This window comes from Geotrypetes seraphini, chromosome 11 (assembly GCF_902459505.1).
Source record: "Geotrypetes seraphini chromosome 11, aGeoSer1.1, whole genome shotgun sequence".
Classification (NCBI taxonomy): Eukaryota; Metazoa; Chordata; class Amphibia; order Gymnophiona; family Dermophiidae; genus Geotrypetes; species Geotrypetes seraphini.
The window spans coordinates 107,066,371-107,081,705 of record NC_047094.1 but is presented as its reverse complement, the minus strand read 5'-3'; the positions used below and the strand labels follow the sequence as shown (position 1 = coordinate 107,081,705).

General features: G+C 43.2%; 1 protein-coding gene across 4 annotated transcripts in view; it reads right to left on the bottom strand.

Annotated features, from left to right (window-relative positions):
• Nucleotides 1–14,145, bottom strand: part of ZFP64 (ZFP64 zinc finger protein) — a 39,081-nt gene extending 24,936 nt beyond the window's left edge. Inside the window, exons 1-5 of one of the 4 annotated variants that reach the window (XM_033914333.1) lie at nt 13,531–13,816; nt 12,989–13,137; nt 7,309–7,548; nt 5,684–5,845; nt 15–77 (exon numbers count right to left, since the gene is read on the bottom strand). In XM_033914333.1, coding sequence (XP_033770224.1) covers nt 15–77; nt 5,684–5,756 — 136 coding nt within the window. In that variant the 5' untranslated portion in view covers nt 5,757–5,845; nt 7,309–7,548; nt 12,989–13,137; nt 13,531–13,816. The other 3 variants (XM_033914331.1, XM_033914334.1, XM_033914332.1) reach the window with 3 other exon arrangements.
• Nucleotides 14,146–15,335: the final 1,190 nt, after the last annotated feature.

Sequence of the window (15,335 nt, the reverse complement as noted above, 5' to 3'; positions counted from 1 at the left end):
AGAGAACTCCTCACCTGTGTGAGTTTTCAGATGACGCTCCATGTCCTTCATACCATATGCAGTTTTGAACTGGCAACCTGTACATAAAATCAAAGTAGAAATTAGGAAAGTGAAAGCCCATTAGCAAGCATCTAGTGACTTCAGGCCAGGTAACTACTCTTCTAATTCATACAATAGAAGAGACTCATTACCAATGAGATTGGAAGATTAGGTTTTCACCTTCGATAATCTTCTTTCTGTTAGTCCCTGGAGGATTCAGTACGCGAGGTGTGCAATCCCCTCCTGCAATCTGGGAGTTGCAGAAATCCAAACACTTTTCGGAGCACATGCTCCTCCCACCTTAAGAGAGTTAGATCCCCCTGAAGTTCAGTCCCAAAGCCAAGCAACATACCTGAACAAATCCATGACAAGGAAGGGGGTACTAGAGAAGCTCCCCAGCAACATAAACAATATGTGAACTGGTCTGCTCTGCAAAACATGAAAACAAGCAACAAACAGACAATGGCAACACAGAAAACCATTAAGAAACAATGTAGAACTAACTTTGCATACTTACAGAAATTTGAAAACACCCCACAGGATTGGTCAATTGGCTGGAAGAGAATAAGCGAGGCAGAAAGCAGGCAATTCAGAACAACTGAGATGGCAGGCCATACTGAATCCTCCAGGAACTAACAGAAAGAAGATTATTGAAGGTGAAAATCTAATCTTCCATTCTGTTACATCCCTTTCGGATTCAGTATGTTAGGTGATGAACCAAAGCATTGGCAGCTTTAGGGAGGGTCAGAAGAGCCTGCCTGCAACACTGAGGTCCCAAAAGCGGCATCAGAGCGAGCCGCCGCATCCACCCAGAAAACCCGGGTAATGGTATGAAGAGAGGACCAAGAAGCCACCCTGCAAATGTCAACTGGAAGAATCGCATGAGACTCTGCTCTCAAAGCAGCAACACTTCTAGTTGAGTGGGCCTTAAGGAAAACCGGTAACAGCTTGCCACAGTTATATAAGCTGCAGAAATGGTCATACAAATCCATAGGGCGATTGAGGTCATAGACGTTGGCCAACTACGCCAAGGAGGAGAAGTCAGGACAAAGAGGAGATCAGACAGCCAAAAATCATTAGTCCTTTCCAAATAGTGGAGCAAGACTCACTTTACGTCCAACTTCCTTTCGCTTTGAGCCTATAGAATAAAATGCAGGCAAACAAACCTCTTGGAAAGCAGAACCTACCATTGGTAGAAAAAAAGGTACAGTACAGAAAAGAACTCTGGCATCTTTGATATGGAGAAAGGGTTCCCTGCACAAAAGAGCTTGAAGCTCCAAAATACGCCATGCAGAGACAAAGGCGACCAGAAAGTCTTGAGCGGCTTAAGTCTTAGAGGCTCAAATGTCTTAAGTCTTGTCAAAAATAAAAAGTCTTGAGTCTTAGTGGCTCACATGGGGCTTCCACAAGGCCCTGTATAACGATGTTAAGATTCCACGAAGGGAAAGGATGATGCAAGAGAGGCCACAAAAAAAGCACCCCTCACAGAAACCAGGTCATATCCGGATGAGCAGAAAGCAACCTAGAACACCTGTATGCCCTGAAGAATGAAAGGCCTACTACCTGAACTTTAAGGGAGGCCATCACTAAACCCTTATCTAAACCTGCCTGAAGAAAGGCCAGGGCCACCAAAATGGGAGCTCACTCAGACTCCACCCAGTCCTTAGCACACCACTATTGGAAAGCCTTCCAAGCTTAGGCATAAGAAGCCATAGTTGAGAGTTTCTTGGACTTCAAAAGCGTCAAGATGATCACTTCTGAATAACTGTGCCTCAGCAAGGCTGAGTGCTCTAGAGCCATGCTGTAAGACCAAAGTGTGGTATGTTCTCCATGGTCACCTGACTGAGAAGGTTGTAATGAAGAGAAAATTTAAACTTCCTGTCCCACTAAAGATGAATGAAATTCATATACCAGAGGCGATGAGGCCAGACTGGAGCAACCAGAATCACAAGGCTAGGATGTGTCGCTATCCGGCGGATAACCCGACCAACCAGAGGCCATAGAGCAGGGGTGTCAAAGTCCCTCCTTGAGGGCCGCAATCCAGTCGGGTTTTCAGGATTTCCCCAATGAATATGCATGAGATCTATTTGCATGCACTGCTTTCATTGTATGCTAATAGATCTCATGCATATTCATTGGTTTACCACAATCTAAACAATTTCGGGACTTATCATATCAATTCAATAGCTCTACTATACTAGAATATATTTTATAAACATAAAGGGCTATATTTGCTTCAAATTTATAAACTAAAATTCCCACACATTCATTAATCACTTCTTTTTATTTTATACAGTTTGTTTAAAAAAAATTTTTTTACCCCACACATGTGTTAATACTTCATATCATATAAATATACACATAAATAACTTACTAAAACCGTTAACTACCTACCCAACCATCCCAATAAAAGTTCATATCAAAACTACTCTATTGCAGTACTGTCCATATACTGGCCAAAAAGTTCTTGATATTGTGCAAACTTATCACTTCATGAATGGTATTCCAACAGATATTATCTTCATATTCCTTGTATCGCTGTTCACCATAAACTGAGTACAATTGCCCAACACCAATCTGTTTCGCCTGTTGGCGTCGTCAGAGGCTACAGGCTGATCTCGGCTTCAGTAATGAATCTTAGTTCTTGTTATTCATTATACAATATATTTGTGCGCCACACACCAGTGGGAAAAATCCAGACCAGGACCTCTCACTTCACAAGCTGAACAGGAACTGACAGCATTCCCTGAAGCCACCGAAAAAACACACAAACTTTAAACGAAAAAATAAGAAAAAGATACAGAGCATATCCAAAAGTCTTTTGCACGGATTGCTTGCAGAAACTGAAACTGCAGGGGGCTCCAACTCTCTCTCTCTAAAGTTGGGAGGAGCATGTGCTCAGAAAAGTGTTTGGATTTCTGCAACTCCCGGATTGCGGGAGGGCAATGAACATCTAGCTTACTGAATCCGGAAGGGACGTAACAGAATGCTTAGCTGGCTTTTGTTAATACACAGGTCCCATTTAGTACTGAAAGAAGTTGCATTGCTATAATTTATGCAATAAGGGGCTGATTCTGTAAGCAGCACCTGCCATGTCTCAATCACAGCCAGGTGCTGCTTTCAGAATCAGGGATACTGGTGCCTAGCAAGGACCCTAGGCGCCGGAAATTAACGGCCTCTTTTACAAAGCCGTGCTAGTGGCAACAGCCCCGAAGCCCTTTAAATCTCTATGGGCTTCAGGGCCGTTAGCGCGGCTTTGTACAAGAGGCTGTAAGTCAAGGTTTTAAAGGCCTATATTTCTTGCACCTAGGGTCTCTGCAGAAATCACGGCTAGCGTTGCCTAGTGATGCCGAAGTCTGGTGCCGCCCTTAAACACATCCACTTCCAGGCTTTCATGTCACTAGGCGATGGTCCCAGAAGCTGCCTAGCGTCGCCTAATTTTTTGATGAGGTTTTAATTGGCTTTTTTTAATAGCGCAATAAACCAATTAAAATCCGCAAATTAGACACCTGTCGGTAACTAAATTTTGGCAGCTTTTCAAAAATCCAGCCCTAATAACTTTTCTCTGCAATGAAGAAATTTTGGTACTATGAAAAACTTCCAGATGCTTTAGTTGTATCCAAGTTCTATATCATATAAAAAGGAAGATTCTATGTTGGCTTTAGAACAGTGGTCTCAAACTCGCGGCCCGGGGACCACATGCGCCCCGCCAGGTACTATTTTGAGGCCCTCGGTATGTTTATCATAATCACAAAAGTAAAATAAAACAGTTTCTTGATCATATGTCTCTTTAGCTATAAATGACAATATTATTATAAAGACTTAACCAAAAGGAAAGATTTATAAACTATAAAGAGTTTTTACCTCATGTAAAATTATCATTTCTTTAATAAGACATTAACTATTTTTTTTTTTGAGGCCCTCCAAGTCCCTACAAGTTCAAAATGTGACCCCGCAAAGAGTTTGAGTTGGAGACCACTGATTTAGAATGATTAATGTTGTATCTAGGGCACAATAAGTAGCTATTAGCTTTTAACATAAAACCTAAAGCAAACTTCTGAGGATAGACTTAGGATATGAACTATGAATCTCAGTTCAAGGTAACGTGAAATTACAAACTGCAGAAGATGCATAGACTACATATAGTCATGCCACAGAAAACCAGATTGTTCCAATGGATCATGCGTCTCCTTCTCTTGTTCCTGCGGGAAAAATTTTTGGTAGGGGTGGTGGCAGACTCTCACAATATACCTCACCTTCAAAAAAATACTGAAAATAGGGCACAGAAAGTTTTAAACTGCCAAAATAATTTTACAGTGCTCCTCCCTTCGGTCTTTTTTAAAACCTGGGCGTACCAATTTAAAGTTATAAATTTAAACAGTGTATGATACTTTCCTAATATGGAAAGGCTGAATTTTGATAACACCTTCAACCAAACAAGATCTCAATGCATATTAGCACAGTGGTTAAAGCTACAGCCTCAGCACCCTGCTCCTTGTGACTCTGGGCAAGTCACTTAATCCTCCCCATTGTCCCAGGTATATTGGAAAGATTATGAGCCCGCCGGGACAGACAGGGAAAAAATGTTTGAGTACCTGAATAAATAATTCATGTAAAACATTCTGAGTTCCCCTGGGAGAACAGTATAGAAAATTGAATAAATAAATACTGTGAAAAGCTTCACCCTCTGATAACCAGAGCTGGTATTGTGACATCATAATGCCTCGTTCCACCAATGCCTAAGAAACAGCCTCATCAGTGATGTCACAATGGCGTGATTGTCCTGTACTTGGCTCACTTTTACTACATTTTGATTTCTAGAGTGGCGCAGTGCTTAAAGCTACAGCCTCAGCACCCTGAGAATGTGGGTCCAAACTCCAGCTGTTCCTTGTGACCCTGGTCAAGTCACTCAATCCCCCCATTGCCCCAAGCACATTAGATAGATTGTGAGCCCACCGGGACAAACAGGGAAAAATGTTTGAGTACCTGAATAAATTCATGTACACAGTTCTGAGCTGGGTGAACGGTATAGAAAATTGAATAAATAAATAAATATGGCTTTTAAACCTTCCATGTGATTGAAGATCCAGGTATCCTATAATCCCATTTATCTACTGCAAATTTATGGTTGGATCTTGGTTTTGCCAGAAGCCTATAAATCTTCTTGTAGACATATTTAGGATACAATACTGGTCAAAACTGCAGATGTGATGTACAAGGTACAAAATCTTTATTGGAGAAAATACAATGCGGCAATCCAAAATAATGAACCTCATTAAGACTTTCATTTCTATATGATTAAATTACTGTACTCCAGAAACATGCAAGCAGATGACTTATGGAATGGTGGTCACAAAATCGAGAGTTAACATGATTTATCAATGTGTTCATCAACTTGAGCTTCAGACACAAACTATGGGTCTTTAACATGACTCCTTTATATATTAAAGAATTGGTAAAACAGTATAAAACAGGATGATATTTACATAACATCTTATTCTGGTTCTTCTGAAAATAACAATCATGGGGTGTGAACAAGACACAAAATAATCTTTTGTTGTGGATGCTGCATCAAAAGCACAGAAGGCATTTAGCGTGGCCCCAAATATGGATCAGGCCCCCATTGTTACAGCTCATACCTTACCTGGGAAGCAGCAGTCAAGTTTCTTTTGCACTTGTAGGGATGTAGATTTTCTGGAGCGAGATTTGGCTGGCATGGACACAACAGTCGCCGTCTGAGGCTCACTATTTTCACTGGGTAGATAAGTTTGATAACCGTGCTCGAACACAAAATCTGGAGCAGAGACTGAGAAACGTGCAAGTTAAACTTGAGAATGTTCCAGAATATTTTGAATACAGCTTTTACCTACCCAGGCCACGTACAAGTGGAGAGCATTCTTTGATACTAGGAAACTGCTGCATTCCATTTTTAAATACAGGAAAAAATATAGAGCAGTGTTTCTCAAGCCATTCCTGGAGTCGTCCCTAGCCAGTTTGTTTTCAGGATATCCACAATTAATATGCACTGACAGACAATTGCATGCAAATTTATCCCATGCAAATCCACTGTGGATAGCCTGTGATCCAGATTGCCTAGAGAGCACCCCCAACACCAGCTTGAGATACACAGTACAGAGAACAACTCATTTTATTTTGAGAGAAAAAATTGCTCAGTAGCCTGACATTTTATTTTAGCAACATTAAGTGAAGATAGAAAAATTCCAACTAGCCAATCCAGTTTTTCGTTTTCCTTCTTTGCATACAGGACTCCCTGTTTGATTCATACCCACCATCCCTCCCTTTCAATATCTAATCGCAAAGCTTAGTATCATCCAAAACCTTTTAATATCAGATTGTCTACCCTGCTAGGTCACCTGCATAAGGCAGATAGACTCATCTGTATTTTGTTTTTTTAATTTGTATGTTAACACTTATGCAACAAAGAACCCCTTACCCCTCTCCCAATCTCCCTTCCTCTAGCCAAGAAATCCCCCAAGAACTTAAAAAGGAAGCAAGTCATAATAATTTATTTTGTCATCTCAACCTATCAGACCCGGCTGCATAGTTGCCTTTCTTTCTAAAGTTAAATGACAAACGTACCAATTTAAATTTAATTCTAAATGCAGAATGAGAGAAAGACATACAGATTACCTTTCTCATTACACTTCCCCCTCCCTATTCGCGGTTTCATTAAACGCAATTTCACATATTCGTGATTTTTTGGGAGGGGGAAAAAAGAAAAAAAAAACATCCTTAAGTCTTCCCCCCGGCATCCCGGCCTTACCTGGTGGTCTAGTGGGCTTTCGGGAAAGGAACGATCTTCCTACGCTCCTGTTCCGTGCAGATCGCCATTAGGAAATAGCTGTAGGGAGTTCCCATCTTAGTCTCGAGAGACTACGGGAACTCACAGCAGCCATTTCCTAATGGCGATCTGCACGGGGCAGGAGCGTAAGATCACTCCTGCTCCGAAAGCTTACTACACCACCAGGTAAGGCCGGGAAGGCGGAAGGGAGGCGGGGGTGGATCAGAGCCAGATATTTGCGGTTTTTCGCCATTCGCAGTCCGGCTCTGCCCCTATCTCCCGCGAATCCGGAGGGAGAAGTGTAATCTAGTACCTTGCAAATTATTCTCATGCTTCTGGCTCCAAATACTTCAAAATTTTCTATTATGTAGATTTGTTGTTTTTTAACAGAACATGAAGTCCAGTGATTAGAGTAGCATTAAAAAAAAAAAAAAAAATTCTGCTGGATGCATGTTTTTATGACTTACCTGTGATGGTTTGAGTCTCTGAAGTAACTGCTCCGCTTGTGTTTTGGGACTGTGTAACCTGCACTTCTTCCTCCGACACATACTGGACAGTACTGGGAACACCAGAAGTGGCACTGGGCAGCTGGCAGCCACCTTGTTTGTGAGTGACAAAGACATCCAGATGATTAAATTGCTGTTTGCAAAGTCCACAGATGTGAATATCTGGACTCAGCTCCACTAGAACCGTAGCGTCTCCAGGAACTGCAGAATGAAGGAAGCACAGAGAAGTAGCAACAACCAAAAAGTCTTACAAATAGTCTTAAAAATAGGCCAGAGCACAGAAAGACACCTGGCATTTACATATAGATCGAGGCTATCAAAGTCAACAAGATCCTTGGTGTTCCCCTATCAGTGCCATTCCCCTGGTCATCATTATTTGCTGAGGTATTATTACAATACAAATTTGTGTCCAATAAGCAAAGGAGAACAATCAGATTCATGTGGCACATATCTAAGCCCATAGAATGAAAACTAGAACCCTCTTGCACTGCTGTCGATTCAAGATTTTTTGTAATCCCAGTGGAGTAGCGAGGGTAAGCGGTGCCCCTCCCCTGCCCTCTTCCCCATCACTTTTTAACTTTGCTCCAGCTGCCACCAACTTATTACCCACGTCGGCTTCAGCGCTCTCTCTGACGACACTTCCTAGGTGCAGGTCCCAGAAGTGACGTCAGAGAGAGCGCCGAAGCTGACGCGGACAGTAAGTTGGTGACTGCTGGCGCAGAAGTTAAAAAGGTATAAGGGAAGGGCGTGCGCCTGGCAGGGGAAAGAGTGGGAAGGGGGGAGGTCGAGAGGAGGGTTGCTGGCAACCCGAGGAAGATGGCGCCCAGGGCGGACCCCCCCCCCTCCCCTTTCTACTCCACTGGATATATACCCACTTCATCTGAAGTTTCGAGTTTATCTACATTCTCTTTGAAAAGTATTGGAAGTTCACTTGTATATACGGGTCATGCAATGATATACACTTCTCCCTCCGTTTTTTTGGTTTTGATTATTCACGGTTTTTAGCTTGCTGGCTCCTCCCCCCAAATTACATCAGCTTGCATTGAGAAATCGCCGATTCCAAGCGTTTACAGAGAAAATCGCTGATTTCCAGCACTTTCGTGTTTTGCCTCTCCTTCAGGAACAGGCCAGGTCTCCCACCATGTTATTCGCGGTTTCACCATATTCACGATGGTTTTTAACAGAAAACAGCGAATAACATGAAAAAGTTATTTGCGGTTTTTCTGTATTTGTGGTTCTGTTAATCCCCTATCACAGCGAATACGGAGGGAGAAGTGTAATTGCCTTTCCGTGTTACAATCAAAGCTATATACAGGTTCTTTCTCTGTCCCTAGTGGACTCATAATCTAACGTACTTCACCTCGATGCTGACAGTTTGAAAATTCCCCTTACCTCCCATTAGTATAGGGATGTACAGGAATGTGGTACACATTCTGCTGTAAATTAAAGGGGGATATAGGGGAAAATAGATTAGATATTTAAAATATATTTTGGAGGAATGATAAAACATGTTTGCAAATGTTTGGTTTTTTTTAATGAATTTAATTGTAATGAAAATCTCTTTGTATCATTTTATTGTATATCTATTTGATTCCTTCAATAAAATGTTATAATATAAAATGATTGCATGAAATGAACAAAAGAAGATCCAATAATCAGAGGGCAAGGCCAAGCAAACCAAAAATATCTTCCCTGTGCAGATCCCTGACCTGTAGTGCCAAACTTTTTTTGTTTTGTTTTCAGTGGTTAGAACTGCAAGTTGTAGGTTCAAACCCACACTGCTCCTTGTCACCCTGGGCAGATCGCCTGATCCCTCCATTGCCCTAGGTACGTTAGATTATGAGCCCACCGGGACAAATAGGGAGTACCTCAAATAGGAATCTGAATACTGCAATAAAAGTTCTAGGCTTTAAGAAAAAAATTTGATAGGGTAACACCTCTTTATTTGTAATATCATTGGCTACCTGTTCATTATAGAATTGAATTTAAAGCTCTATTCCTTGTGCATAGAGTTTTCTATTGTCTAAGAACTTTGAGATCTATTCAAGATAATAGAATGGTGCTTCTTACGGTGGCTCTTGCGCCAGATAAAAACTGGTTGCTTAGATTGTACTTTAGAAATAAAATGAAAGAATTTCTTGAACATAAAATATTAGTGTTCCCAGATTTGGCACGGGAAACCCAGAGAAGAAGGCGAGAATTTCTTTTGATGAAGCCAGGTGTTATATCTCTTGGAGGGACTTTTTTCCTACGACACCCTTGCAAATGTGTAATACAGTACCATATGAAGAAATATGTATTCTTTGAGCCATTCCAGTTGACAGCTTTTCTGGCAGGAACTCGACTGGATGAAGGGAAATCAAGAGAGGTGTAATTGAATAAATGATATCCTTCCTCAGCTAAGGGACTTTGTTTTCCTAATATTTGAATTGATATTTGTTAGTATCTGTTAATATGTCCGCCTCATCCTTCTTGGATCTAATTTAGAGGACTTGAGCTGAATTTAAGCTAAACATTTATTTTTATTTAGTTGATTATTATGTATTTTACCTATGAGTAATATTTTCCTGCTTTTCTTCAACTTTCTGTACAAGTGGATACTTGATTTATAAAATGTAAAATTTGATAAATATAAAAAAAAAATAAAATAAAAGATAATAGAATGGTAATACCCTTTGTTCATAGCGCTAGATGGGAGTCTACTTGAAATAAAGCGTTCTTACTTTGCAGTTCCAAACTTATACGAACATAAACATAAGAATTGCCGCTACTGTGTCAGAACAGTGGTCCATCGTGCCCAGCAGTTCGCTCACGCGGCGACCCTTAGGTCAAAGACCAGTGCCCTGAGACTAGCCTTACCTCCGTACGTTCTGGTTCAGCAGGAACTTGTCTAACTTTGTCTTGAATCCCTGGAGGGTGTTTTCCCCAATAACAGCCTCCGGAAGAGCATTCCAGTTTTTTACTACTCTCTGGGTGAAGAACTTCCTCACGTTTGCATGGAATCTATCCCCTTTTAAATTCAGAGAGTGCCCTCTCGTTCTCCCTACCTTAGAGAGGGTGAACAACCTGTCTTTATCTACTAAGTCTATTCACTTCATTATCTCGAATGTTTCGATCATGTCCCCTCTCAGTCTCCTCTTTTCAAGGGAGAAGAGGCCCAGTTTCTCCAATCTCCCACTGTACAGCAACTCCTCCAGCCCCTTAACCATTCTAATCGTTCTTCTCTGGACCTTTTCGAGTAGTAACGTGTCCTTCATCATGTACGGCGACCAGTGCTGGACGCAGTACTCCAGGTGAGGGCGACCATGGTACATATTAAAAATTATGGGGGACAAAAGGAAGTTAAAAGTACAAAGACAGACTTAAAATCAGGACATACAGAAACAAAAGGAAAGGGGGTGAACTACAATGGTTTAAGAAAAAGGGGTACAACGTAAGGCAAAGGGACTGATAAGAGCTACGAATCCTAAATAACATATATAGAAATTAATGGTTCTAGGATTCCAATGCATCCTCGTAAAGAAAATTTTTTAAGGAACCACAACCCTGCTCGCAAGACTTGCCTGTGATGTCACCACACATTTTTCACCCTGTTCTCTTTTGACAAGCCCCCACTGCAAGGAAATAAAAGAGGTGCCATAGCTTGTTCTGAGCTCTGGGGACAACGGCAAAGAAAAATAATTAAATAAATAAACTGCCGTTCGCCAGCAACGGTAAACGGCAGCATCAGTAACCGAGGCTGAGCGTCGGCGGGCACTGTCTTTTTGGTTTTCCCCATGATTGGTCATTTCGGGGGCTGGAGGCAACAAGGGAGGCCTCTGGTCGTTCCTCGGCTCTACGCATGGACTAATCTTTCCCATTCCTTAGTCTGCTGGCACCGTGGAGGCTGTGTGTTAGTAGCACAGCCAGCGGCAGGATCCCTGCTAGCAGATGTTGGGCGGTGCCAAGAAGGTGCATCTGCATTCTCTCAGTATCAGTAGTCTTTGATAGTGTTGTCCAGCATCTGTAATTTAGGACAGGCAAACACACTCTGGTCGCAAGTGACCATTTTTTTGTTGCCGCTTTTATGTACTTTTATTGGGTCTTAATAAAGAAGTAGAGTGGTGTGCTTTCTTACATCATCAGTAAGCTCCTTTAATTGGACTTTTGGCAGTGATTGGATGTTAGTAAAAGGCTTCGAGAATTTGAGCTACAATGAACGCCTCAGAAAACTGGGATTATTCACCCTCAAGAAGAGAAGGCTGCAAGGGGATATGATAGAGACTTTCAAAATACTAAAAGGATTCGACAAAATAGAGCAAAAAACATCATTATTCACATTGTCAAATGTGACTTGGACAAGGGGTCATGGACTGAAACTGAGGGGCACCAGGCTCAGGACAAATATCAGAAAGTTTTGTTTCTCTCAGCGAGTGGTGGACGCTTAGAATGCTCTCCCGGAGGAGATTGTGTCGGAGACCACCATTCCAGGATTCAAGGGCAAGTTGGATGCACACCTCCTTGCAAAACATATTGAGGGGTATGGGTAAACAGGATCTTTAGCAGGGAACACCGGGATTGGCCTCTGCGTGTGCAGGTCGCTGGACAGGATGGACCTAGGGTCTGATCCGGTGAATGGCATTTCTTATGTTCTTATGTTTCAAGTGTCCCGCGTCAAGCAGGCGATGTCATTTCCGGTTTCGGAAAGAGCAGCACGTCTGAAAAACTTTGTTTGCAGTTTGAAGTTTCAAGTGAATGGGAGAGACGGGTACTTTTCTAAAGTCACCAGGAGTGTTATTTTTATCTGGTTGGGTTTTTTTGTAGTGAATTTTTGTTTTGTTGTTTGTCAGATTGTAACCTGTTTATTTTTTGTTTCATAGACCACGTCTTTTTTTGAATAGTGTTATAAAAGGTCTTCTGAAGCAACTGTCGCGAAATGCGTAGGACCCAGAGTCTTTATTCCAAGTTTCCACAAGCACCAGATAAGTTTTTTTGTATCCATTGAGCTTTTTTGCCACTATAAAACCTTGTGCAATGATTGAAGTGTGAAGCCACAGCATTCTAACAACCGGGCTTGTCCTGATGTTTGGTCTGATAATTTCACAATTTCTTGAGCACGGTTTTGGTATTATTGAAGAGTTATTTTACACTTTCTGAATATTTAATATGCCACTTCAGTTACATGATCTAGTGTAGCTCTTTTGGAGTTGGCAGTCTCAAAGAGTTTTTCTTTCCCTATTCGTGGGGCTACTTTTATGTGTACATTTTGTTTAGTTTAACTGGAAAAATAATGGAGAGTGGGGAGGATGGAAAATCTAAAACCGGGCATGGACAAAGGTCTTCCCACCATTATTTATCTTTGAGTTAGTTTTCCTGGCTGTTTGGTAAGGCTACAAGGTCATGACAATCTGATTTCAGAAAGATGTACCGTATGCCAAAGTTTCTGAAGTGTCAGCATATTTGAGAGTTTATCTTTATGAAACTGGCAGGAATACTCAGTCTAGTACAGTCATTTTTATCTTATTTACTGGTTTTGGGGCTGCTTTTTCAAGATCAACGGGCAGGATTTTAAAACGTATATGGCAACCCTGTCTATTTTATGCCAGAGTGGGCAGTTTTGGAAGCATGACCATATGTTATATAAGTATCTTCTAATTCATACTTGCCAATGGCTCATGTCTGGGATTCCACAAATTCTCCCAGACAGAATCCCCAGATGATGAACAGAACTGCCAGGAGGGAGATTTTCATGTCAGACCTGGATTTCTGACAACTCTATGCTGACATAGGAACTAAAAATTCCACAGAACACTGGAACATAAGATTGAAAACCGTAAGCCTATCTCGTTGAACTGGGTCACTTAAAATAAAACTTGATGCAATTGCAACCTTTTGCATTTCTGTGGCTAGTAAGGTTACTTTGGTGTTAGGAGAAAGGCTGAGCCAGGGCGGGTTTTACTCAGTTACAATGCAGAGACTTGGAATTACAAGTTGTTAAGCAAAAGGACGTCAAGTGCGTGCATGCATGCACGGGTGGAAAGCCCGGACTGCCTCAGCCCCTGACTGTAACCAAGAAGCCAGATAGTAAACATCTGACTGCAAAGCCCAGGTTTGCAGTGGTTTTCCAAAAGCATGTCCCCTGAGGGATATAGTGAATAGCCAATGAGTAAATGCTAATAAATAAATAAACAAAAACGGAGAGACCTGTTATTACATGCCCATGAGCCTGCTATTTTTTTTTGGGGGGGGGAGGAATCCTGGCAGCCCTCTTCCCCCCTAAAACCACGAATGAGCGAGGACATCCGCTAAAGCGAGCGCCCTGTTCGTTCCTGTCCTCCTCTACGCGTGTTACAGCCCTGCCCCGCTCGCGCTCGCCAGTTCTCGCTGTCGCCGAGCGCGAGCCACTCAGGTTCCCGGGCCTCGCGCTCTGCCTTCAGCCAGGTTCCGGGGCCCGGGAGTGCGCACGCGGCGGCTCGCGGCCTGTTCGGGCAGACGCTTGCCAGACTTACAGTGAGCGGGAGGGGGGAAGGGCTCGGTCCGGCCGTCGCCGTTCATGGCCGCGGAGGGCGCGTCCTTAAGCCGTGGGCCGATGAGGCACGCCGTCTCCGCGCGCGCCACTTCCGCTGCCTCGAGGGCGCCGGGTCCCCCGCCGCTGTCGCGCGCGCCACTCTCGCGCGGCCCGTCGTGTCGGTTTTCCTCGTGCCATGTGGAGCCCCTGCTCGTGCCCTTCTCTCCCAGAGGAAATCCCCAGGACTGATTTCTGGGGGTGGGGTTGTAGGGGCTTGGGGGTATCCTCCCCCCCCCATCCCCTGTATTCTCAGTAGGGTGATCAACTGTCAGCCATGAATTTAAGGGAGATTTAGTCACCTCACTCCAGCAAATATTCATGGAATGGATAATATTAAGCAAAACAAGTAATTTACGTTGTATATAATATACAGGTTACAATATAGAATACAAACTTGCATGTTTGTTGGTCCTAATCTATATTTATTTGTCTGCTGATGCTCTAATAAAGGTCACCCTAACTCCCAGCAGTAGCCTGAGTCCTGAGGAGGGTGTAACCTCAACCTTATCCTGACTCCTTGGGGGGGGGGGGATTTTTGCCTTCAGTTCTCACAAAGGCACATTATTTCCAATCCCAAACTCAAGTACTCGCAGCACTCGCCTGAGTCTGGGGAGGGAGGGTTTGAACTGATCCCCAGCCCTCCCACCGCATGTTCTTTCCTGAGTCCTGGAAAGGGGAGGTAACTCCAACTCCATCTAATGCACCCAACACTCGCCCTTTCCTGAATTTGGGAGAGGAGGAGGGCAACATCATTTCCAATCCCAAACTCAAGTACTTCTAGCACTCACTCTCCTGGGGGGGTGGGGATGACCTGATACCCAGCCCCACCCTCCAGCACTCCCACAACATGATCTTTCCTGGGTGCGGAGGGGGGGGACTCCAACTCCATCTCAATGCACCCAGCACTCACCCTGTCCTGGGGAGGGGGAAGCACAACATCATTTCCAATCTCAAACTCAAGTACTCCTAGCACTCACTCTCCTGCCTGACAGGGAGGGGGGTTTCAGGCAAGGTGCGTTTCCCCAGGGTAATTTTCCACATGTAGGCAATTCAATAATGGGATTTTTACATGGAACAACTGTAGATTCAGGCACATCTTGTCACACCTGCGGGGTACCACACAATGCAAGCAAGTAGAGACACGCCCCCAGTAGCAAGCCACCGCCTGCACACCTAATGCAGCTGATTTCTCCCCCATCAAGTTTGAGGCATTAAAACCAAGGTTGAGGCGTTATCCCAAAAGGGAGGACACGCATGCCTTGTTACAGATTGCTGGCGGAATGGAGTGAAGAAGAACAGGGTAGCGGCTTCCTTGTCCAGTATTACATTTTTCACAGGGCGATGGGCCTTGATAACCCCACCTAGCTCTTGGTGGTCAGATGCTTGATGAAGGGTTGGGAACGCTTACAAAAAAGAAAAATGGGGAGACCCAATGATCCAT